At 33.6% G+C, this 9,287-nt stretch overlaps 2 protein-coding genes across 2 annotated transcripts; both read right to left on the reverse strand.

Annotated features, from left to right (window-relative positions):
* Nucleotides 1-2,052: 2,052 nt before the first annotated feature.
* LOC123312363 lies at nucleotides 2,053-8,981 on the reverse strand. Its single transcript, XM_044896749.1, has 2 exons — nucleotides 8,775-8,981; nucleotides 2,053-3,222 (listed from the first exon to the last, which is right to left on the reverse strand). The coding sequence occupies exon 2, from the start codon at nucleotides 3,217-3,219 to the stop codon at nucleotides 2,065-2,067; it is 1,155 nt and encodes a 384-aa protein (XP_044752684.1). The 5' UTR covers nucleotides 3,220-3,222; nucleotides 8,775-8,981; the 3' UTR covers nucleotides 2,053-2,064.
* LOC123311642 lies at nucleotides 4,034-5,555 on the reverse strand. The gene is made up of 2 exons (XM_044895708.1): nucleotides 5,093-5,555; nucleotides 4,034-4,902 (listed from the first exon to the last, which is right to left on the reverse strand). The coding sequence occupies exons 1-2, from the start codon at nucleotides 5,550-5,552 to the stop codon at nucleotides 4,043-4,045; spliced, it is 1,320 nt and encodes a 439-aa protein (XP_044751643.1). The 5' UTR covers nucleotides 5,553-5,555; the 3' UTR covers nucleotides 4,034-4,042.
* Nucleotides 8,982-9,287: the final 306 nt, after the last annotated feature.

Genomic DNA, 9,287 nt, shown 5'->3' on the forward strand with positions numbered 1-9,287 from the left:
TTGAAACTGCAAGAATTACTTTTATCATATGAATTCCAATATGTTGTTGTATTCCTTTCGGAACGAACTTAGTTTTTAAAAAACTAACAGAAAGCAGGGTCGCTGTCACCAGGGCAGCTTTATTGAGGTAAAGCTCCGTAAAACCTTTAGTTATGAACACTATTATAGATTGATAGAATGTCACTTTACGAAGGATAACGCACTGTTATTTTTAATTAATTTATTTGGAAGGCACAAGATACAGAAATAGATCAATAGATACGAAAATTAATTTGAACTATGCGATATGAATGAAGAATCAATCTCAACGGTACGATCTGAACTGAACTGAGAGCGTCATGCTGCTACTTATATATTGTTTTGGAAAATGCTGACTTGAGCAAAAATATGTTAACAATGGGGCCCTTGTATACAGGGTGGCAACATCTCCCCCCTAAAAGAAGATTTTTGATGTACGAGAAGAGCAAAAATCTTTAAAATAAAAATTCTGAAGCAGTATGACCTTACATGAGGTATTAAAATGTAAAGATATATTCTAATTAAATTATTCAGTGATATCAAGATTAAAATCAATAAATTATGGACACTCAATTACTGCGAAAATGAGAGCATAGAATTATCAAGAAATTAAGACATTTCAAATTGAACAAGATATTAGAAAAAATATAAAGGAGTAAGATATATAAGATATATGTAAAATTGCAACAATTAATGAGGATTAATTTTTAATGTCTTGTTTGTTCTTCTCTGTGTTTGAGACCCGCTGCTGGAGGCGTCTTCTGGTCTCGATACTCGGATTTCTGTCTCAGAGGAACCTGGGTAATTGAGACGTTGGAGTTCTGCATCGTAGTAGACTTGAACTGGTTGCTGTATTGGTCTTTTGTGACATTGGTTGAAGATCTGGAAACATGGACCTGCTTCAATGGCTCTAGGCTCTTTGGTACAACAGAAGATTCTTCGGAGAATTTGGAAACATCCACACCAATTCATAAAATTGTAGAGGACAATGAGCAAAATGGTACCACATGTAATTGATAGGGCTGTTCTTACCCACGAAGAGTGTAGGATGATGCAAGGCCTATTCAGTTGTTGTTGGAGTTGTTCATCGAATTCTGCTAGCTTGTGTTGAGCATACTTGAGTTCGTGGAGGTTGACACTTGTTAATTTTATTGGTTCCATATGAATTGCGTGAACAGTGAGATTTCTCTTCAATTTCTGGCAGCAATCGTCCTGTATTATACTTGAAGATGGAATTTCATAACTTGAGTTTAGGGAAGCTAGTACTGCGCTGGTTTCTAGACTTGTACGATCAGTAAATGCCTTGCAGTGTGAGTTGAGCTTTAGAATACCCATCTTCTCGATGATTTCTTGCTTTAAGGATTCTTCACCACAGATGATAGAGATTCGAGTTGGATTGGATAGGGAGAACAGCCATTCATTAACGTCGGTCTTGTGCCAGATTTCAGCATCGGCTATGATATTTCTTTTCATGCAGGAATCGGGAATCTTGTTGACGATTTTCATTAGCAGTTGTACTTCACAGGAAGAGTCGATTTTCTTCATAAAAAACAAAAGGGTCGCCTAAGCGGGCGCATCGCAAGAATGAAATATTAATGACAATGAAACAACAATTCCGAAGGAATTGTCGTTCCAATAATGTGAGTTAGTCATGAACTATCATAGGAACGGTCATAGTGAGCGAACCCCCTCAATTCGCCCGTGGTCCTTGATGAATGTTAGCACATTCGATGACTGCGGGAAGTAGTTGAACTTGGGAGCCATGAACTGTTGTAGGAGTCTGCAGAGAAAGTGAGGTTTGGTTCAGTCTTTGCGTGACAGGTGGCGTATCGTGATGAGATATCTCAAAGCGGCGTCCCAAGATCGCATAAGACCACCATCCTCCGATCGAGAAATTCAGTGCTATACTGTACTGACGAGGGAAAATGATCCCGAAACCGGTCTACAGTTGCACTTGAATTTTTCGACTTCTCTGGGACTTCCTATGATAGTTCATGAATAACTCACATTATTGGAACGACAATTCCTTCGGAATTGTTGTTTCCATTAATATTTGATTTTCTTCATGGTTGGCATCTGATTGCAAATCCACTGTCTCGGATGGTATTCAATGCAATTTTCCAATTTATCAGCCAACAAATTATTTCTTCTCATAGGTGAAATCAGTAGGAAGGGTTTGGATGGCTCGATATAAGAGAATAAACTATTATCTTCAGAATGAGGGTGTGGTAAAGAGAATAGTTGATAAAGATCGAGGTCTTGTGAGGAAGAAATAGGTATTTCGAATGCAATTGTTAGTAAGCTATTTTTTATGAAAGATTTCAAGTTCATGATTCTATAGTAGTAATAAACGTTTTCGATACTCAAAGGAATAGGAAGAGAAATATTAGTAGAGATTTTCAGAAGTTCTCGATAAAGCGCTTCTGGAGGCAAAATTCTATAATTTATTATTCCATGCTGTATAAGTGAAACATCATTCACGTAATTTTGCAAATTGAATAGGAGTTCATCAGTCATTTCAATGAGCAGTATAAGATGATTTGAAATTTGAGATTCTATTTCATACGCATGTTGAATATTATTAAGATCCTTCGAGAACTGATTAAATTCTTTTAAGTTCCTATTTAAGATTCCTATGTTTTCATTCATTTTATAAAATGAATTATTGAAATTAGGAATAGTAGATGAAAGAATTGATACTTGTTGCTGCATAAGAACATCAGTTTGTTTTTCGTTATTTATTATTTGATTTATTGCATCTGAATAAAATTGAGCGTCTTCTGAATCAGGGTTACCAGTTAACCATTTAATAGCCGTCCCGACGCCGTTAAATAAGCCACGTTTCTTTCTTGGCATATTAATTTGATGAGATATAATTTTATAAATTTCCTCAATTATTGTAACTTTGGTTTTCACGTAACTTAATTGATTTTTACAGTCATTAGAAAGATGCTCTGCCATTGCGATATCACATAGATTAATAGAGTTCGAGTAAAAACCTAATATTTGTACGACTTGATATTTGAAATGAGTTAAGTTATGATATGTAAGAATTATATATTTTTCGTTTGATATTTGTGCCTTACCAAGATTATGATATAATAATCCGGAGGATGATTTGATGGGATTGATTTCATACTGATGTGCTTGAAGAAGGACTTGGAAAGTGAATAACTGGAGGAGAACAATTATTTTCGTCATTATCTGCAACAACATAAGGTTTCAATTTATTAAAATGATAAGTTTTTAGTTTCGAAGGACTAATTCTCAATGTTGCTGTCTGATTATTATGTATCTGTTCTATTTTATAAGGTCCTTTGTAATTTGGAGCTAGTTTCTTATTTTTCGTTTTCGACTGTGAGTCATAAAGAAGTACAAGATCGCCTTCATTGAATTGATACATTCTATTGTGAGTTTTATCATAATATTCCTTGGATTTATATTTAGACTTTAGAAGATTATCACGAGCAGTTTCTCTTAATATTTTCAATTTATTTGTGATATCAGTAGCTAGTTCTGAATAATTATTTAGATTTTTCGGATTATTTATTTGTGACGGAATTCGAGCCCTTTGTCCAAAGACTAATTCATATGGGGTTTTTTGAGTAGATTTATGTATTGAGGTATTATAACTAAACGTTGCAAAGTTGAGGAATTCATCCCAGTTATTAGAGTCTTTATTTACATAGCATTTGAAATAATCTTTAAGAGTTAGATGTGTTCTTTCTAAGGATCCTTGCGTTTGAGGGTGATATGGAGATGATTGCTTATGTTTGATCGACATTAATTTATTTATTTCTTTGAATATTTTCGATGTGAATTCTACGCCTTGATCTGTGAGAATATTGTTTGGAAATCCGAATTGTGTACAGAATTTAAGAAAGTGTATTGCTACCGTTACAGCATCATGTATGTTGAGAGCGTAAGCTTGAATGAATTTCGTTAAGTCGTCTTGAATGGTTAATATAAAGCGATTGTTATTTTTCGTCATAGGTAGAGGACCAACTATATCTAAGGCAATTTGTTAACAGAGTTTGGTTGAGGTAGTTGTAATGATCATAGGACTTTTATTATGTTTGAAATCAGTTTTAGATTTTTGACATATTTTGCATCTCCTTATATACTTTCGAATAGGATCTTTCATATTATCCAAAAAATAGAATTTCTTTATTTTTTCGTATGTGCGTTCAAATCCTTGGTGTCCAGCTAATGGTGAATCATGATTTTCGAACAAAATTTCCTTTATTAAGTTTTCATCACTTACATTAATTCGTTCGTCGCATAAAATTTCATATTCAAAGTCACGAAACAGAAAATATAAGAGACTGAAAAAGGTATCTTCTCGGATTATTGAATTATTTTTAAAAAGAGCTATATTTGGAATCGTGAACTTTTTTATGTTGTTAAAATTGAGCATTAGTCTAAGATTAACGAAAGTTGCGAATAAATCTTCGTATGTTACAGATTGATCATTATATTCTTTCAGAAAGAGAACAAAAATAAATTGATGAGTTAACTTTTTTGCTATTATATCAGTAACTTTAGGATTTTCTGGAAGATCTGTAAAATGAGTTTTTATAAAATCAAGAAATTTGTTCGAAATTGAGTAGTCGCATGACATTGGAATTATAAATGTTTTTATATTGGAAATTGGCGTATTAACAACCTTAGGTTTAGGAATTTTAACTTCTCTTTGATGAAAGCCTTTGAAGTTTTCAAACGTAAGGTCTTCGTCATCTATAGAATAAACAAAATTTTTACTGTGTTCATCAGGTAAATTATATATCGTTATACTGATCGACGAATCGTGAAAAATGTATTTAATCATATCAAATATTTTTGGCCAATAAAGATTGTCTAAACCACAACTGATACGAGGGAAAGCTAAGGCCTGCCGCAGACATGGAACTTTTCAGTTTTGCAACTGTTTAGTTGCAGAATTGAGCACAATGAATTTATATGGGGCCGCGCAGACATGCAACTGAAAAGTTGCAGCGATTGCCTTTGTGTGCGCCCTCGAACCGCTTGCAATCAAACTGTTGAGCAACTGAAAAGTTGCATGTCTGCGGCAGGCCTAAATGTGATTCATTATTTTGTTGACATAAAATTTTGAGATTCATTAGAGCTTTGAAAACTGTTTGATAAGTACGTTTTTGGAAAAAGAGAGCTTTGGTTATGAGGTAATAAATTCTTCGGTTTTGATCACTAATATAAGCCACTTGTCCTACAGTTTTATTTTGAGATTTCAACTCATCTACTTGTCCAAATCTAGTTTTGAATATTAATGCTATTCCTTTACCCATTTCAAAATCCTGAGATACACAATGTACTAGAGAGTGATTAGGTGGCGCTTCGAAAAGATCGCCTAGCTTTTCTTGAATATTGGAAGAACTCTGTATGCTTTTGGATTCGTATTTATTCATGAAGTCATTATATGAGATTTCATTATTATTGTCTTGAATTAAACGACTTAGAGCATCTGCATTCTGATTCAACTTTCCTTTCTTATACACTATTTCATAATCATAGTCCATTAATTTCAATCTCTATCTCAATAAGCGACTTGAAGGTTCCTTACAATTTTTCAACCAAACTAAAGGTTTATGATCTGTGCAAATAATGAATTTTTGCCCATAAAGGTATGGCCTGTAATGTTTACAAGATTCAACGATAGCTGATAATTCCTTTTCTGTCGTGGAATAATTTCTTTCAGATTTTGTTAGAGTCTTAGAATAATAACTGATAAGTAAATCTTTTCCAATAGGTCCCTGAGAAAGTACTGCAGCAATAGCATCGTTTGAAGCGTCAGTAGTTAATATAAATGTTCCTGAAAAATTAGGAAATTTGAGAATTGGTTCTTTGGTAAGGATGTCTTCAAATTTTTCAAAGGACTTCTGACAATCTTCTGTCCATTCGAATTTTTGATTTTTCTTCAGTAAGTTATGTAATGGCTTAGCAATAGCGGAAAAGTTTTCAATGAATTTCCGATAATAACCAATAAGACCTAGAAACGATTTTAATTGTTTAGGATTTTTGGGAACTGATATATTTTTAATAACTTCGATTTTGTTTGGATCGGGTTTAACACCTTCCTCTGATACATGATGACCTAGATACGTTATTTCTCGACATAAAAATTCGCATTTATCCGGCTGCAATTGAAGATTGTTAATTTGTAATTGACGGAAAAGATCTTCTAGCATCGAATTATGATCTTCTAATGAAGAACCATGAACCACTATATCATCAATATAACAAAAACATTTAGCACCTTGGAGCCCGGATAGTACAATTTTCATAAGTCTTGCTAAACGACTCGGACTGTTTTTGAGTCCCATAGGCATTCTGTTGAATTCGTAAAGTCCTGATGGAGTAGCTATAGCCGTTTTAAATTTATCCTTTTCTTCTAACTCGACCTGATAAAACCCTGATGCGAGATCTAATGTTGGAAAATAGATTGCATTTCTTAATTGATCTAATATGCTCTCAATATTAGGAAGTGGATAACTATCACCGACCGTTATTTCATTAAGTTTTCTAAAATCACAAACTAATCGCCATTTTTGTTGTCCTGATGCATCTTTTTTCTTAGGAACAATCCAAATTGGTGAATTCCACGGAGAATTAGAAGGTCTTATGATATCTTGATCGAGCATTTTCTGAATCTGTTCATTAGCTTCTTTTTCATGAATTTTAGGTAATCGATAAATTTTAGAAGAGATTGGAATGTTAGATGATGTTGGAATTTCATGTTTTAATGTTGGTGTTGAAGTTAAGGAATCGCCTGGTAGATAAAATAAGCTTGAATATTTATGACAAATTTTTATAATGGATGCTTTTTCTTCCTCATTTAAATGTTTCAATCGAAGATTTTCTTCAAGAATTTTATTTCTTTGAAATGCTTCTTTTTTTGAGTGATTCTGATTATAGTTAGTTGAAAGATTTAAATTTATAGATTTTTCCGGTAAGAATTCAATTATTTCCAATACGGGTCTGTCTATTGTGACTTCTTTAGAATTCAAGTTGAGAATTGGAATACAAGCTTTTGAATTATCATTTGTAACAAGAGTATTGGGTATAAGAACGTTATCACATATTGTTAATTTCTCAATGAGTCCCTGTCTCAAATTGCCAACAATATCGACTTCAGCAATAACTTCGCATCGAGGAGGAATGATTATTTTATCTTCTTTAATTTCATTGTTGAAATGAATACGGTGTCCGTTTATAATTGCAACATTGTCTGCATAATTAAGAATAGCTTTTTGTTCTTGGAAGAAATCGTTACCAAGCAACCCGTCGAAATGAGTCTGTATTTTTGCAGCGTTTATAACATTGAATTTATGAACAATATTTAAGGACGATATTGACAAGGATATTTCCGTTGTTCCAATTGTATTGATAGGCATATTAGGATTTATTCCATTCAATAAAACAATATCATTTTTATCAAGATGAGTTTGGCTAGGAATAAGTGCATCATGTTTTATAATGGAACAGGCCGCTCCTGTATCAATTAAAAGAGTTACATATTCTTTAGGAGAATTTGGGATTTTGAATGTTAGGAATTTTAATTTATCATGAGGAATATTAGACTTACTGTGAGAACTGTTTATTTTTGAATTTAATTGAATGCCTTCTGAATGATTTCGTCGGAATCCTGGGCATTCTTCAGGTCCGAACTTTCCCCGTTTAAATGATTGACTTTAGAATTGCTGAATTCTCGTTTCCTACATTCTGATATTATATGACCTGATTTTTTACAATAATTACAAAACTTGTAAGATTGAGCGTTTGGATTTAAGGTATAATTAGGAGGACTATTTTGTCTAGAAGTTGAGGCATGATTATTAACGTTTGAATTATTCTTTACGAAATTATATCTTTCATTCGAAGGATTAGGAGGTCTATTATTCATATTTATTATAATTACGTTTATAGTTATGATTTTGAAAATTAGGAGTTGTGCCATTCCTTTGATTATTTTGAAAAGAGGTTCTGTGATTATTTGAATAAGAATTTCTTTGATTGGTTATACGATTCATAGAATTAGATTTAGATTTAGTATAATTTATAATTTTTTCCTCTTGAAGAGCAATAGAATAAGCTTCATTCAAATCACCTATATTTCTAGCTCGAAGCATTTGACTTATTTCTGCTTTGGAATGAATGATGAACCGTCGAAGAGCAGTTTGTTGAATTGATTTTTTCAATCCCGGAAGTTCGTCAGGATGAGAACAACTCAAGATTCCAGCTTGAATACATTCGTTTTTCACTTTTTCCAGACGTTTAAAGAAATCAGTTATATTTTCATATGGCGCACGTCGAATGGTTTCAAGTTCTTCGTGCGTTTGAACTAAATGTTTCGTTTGGCCATAAAATTGTTTCAAACGAATTTTTAATTGAGTCCAAGAAGTTATATCCGATAATTCTAATTCATTAACGACACTAGCTGAGAGTTGTGATACAACATAGAGTAATAAACTATCGATTTGATCAGGCGAAGCAATTGAAAAAGCAGAATTTGTGTTTTGAATAAAGGTATTGAGTTCAGATCGATTTCCATCGAAGGGTTTGATAAACTTAAAGAGAACTGTTATTGGGAGATTATTTGAAGAACTTTCGTCGTCAGAGAGATCGTCATTTTGAGGAATATTCTTAATTTCAGGATTTGACATGATGAAGGATTTAAGGAAATTGATTTCACTTGAGAACGATTATATAAATGATGGTTGATAAACAGAAAATTGACTTACGTTTTTCTCGAGGGAATTAGGAATTTGAACCCGTGCGTAGACTCCAGTAGTCAGGTGAATCTTAGGATCCAGTTACACAGGTGGATTCTTCTGCGTAGACTCCGCTAGTCCGGTGAATCTTGAGATCCAGTTACAGAAGAGGGAAGCAGCTTTGGCTTATAGCTTGGGGTCTTTTCCTATTAAGAGCTGTGCTCATAGAGAGGCGGTCAAGATGTCATCTTCTTCTCGAGTGACACTGCACAATCACTGCACTGCACTAAACTGAAGAAACACGGCGACTGCACTCCAGTAGATATCCTGCAGGTCCTTGTAGGCTCTTCTTCAGATGTCCTGTTGGCTTTCCTTGAGGTATTCTGCTGGCTCTCTTTTAGGTATCCCACCGCTCTGTCACCAATTTTTATGTTGTATTCCTTTCGGAACGAACTTAGTTTTTAAAAAACTAACAGAAAGCAGGGTCGCTGTCACCAGGGCAGCTTTATTGAGGTAAAGCTCCGTAAAACCTTTAGTTATGAA

The sequence above is a fragment of the Coccinella septempunctata genome, chromosome 4, assembly GCF_907165205.1.
Source record: "Coccinella septempunctata chromosome 4, icCocSept1.1, whole genome shotgun sequence".
NCBI classification, from domain to species: Eukaryota; Metazoa; Arthropoda; class Insecta; order Coleoptera; family Coccinellidae; genus Coccinella; species Coccinella septempunctata.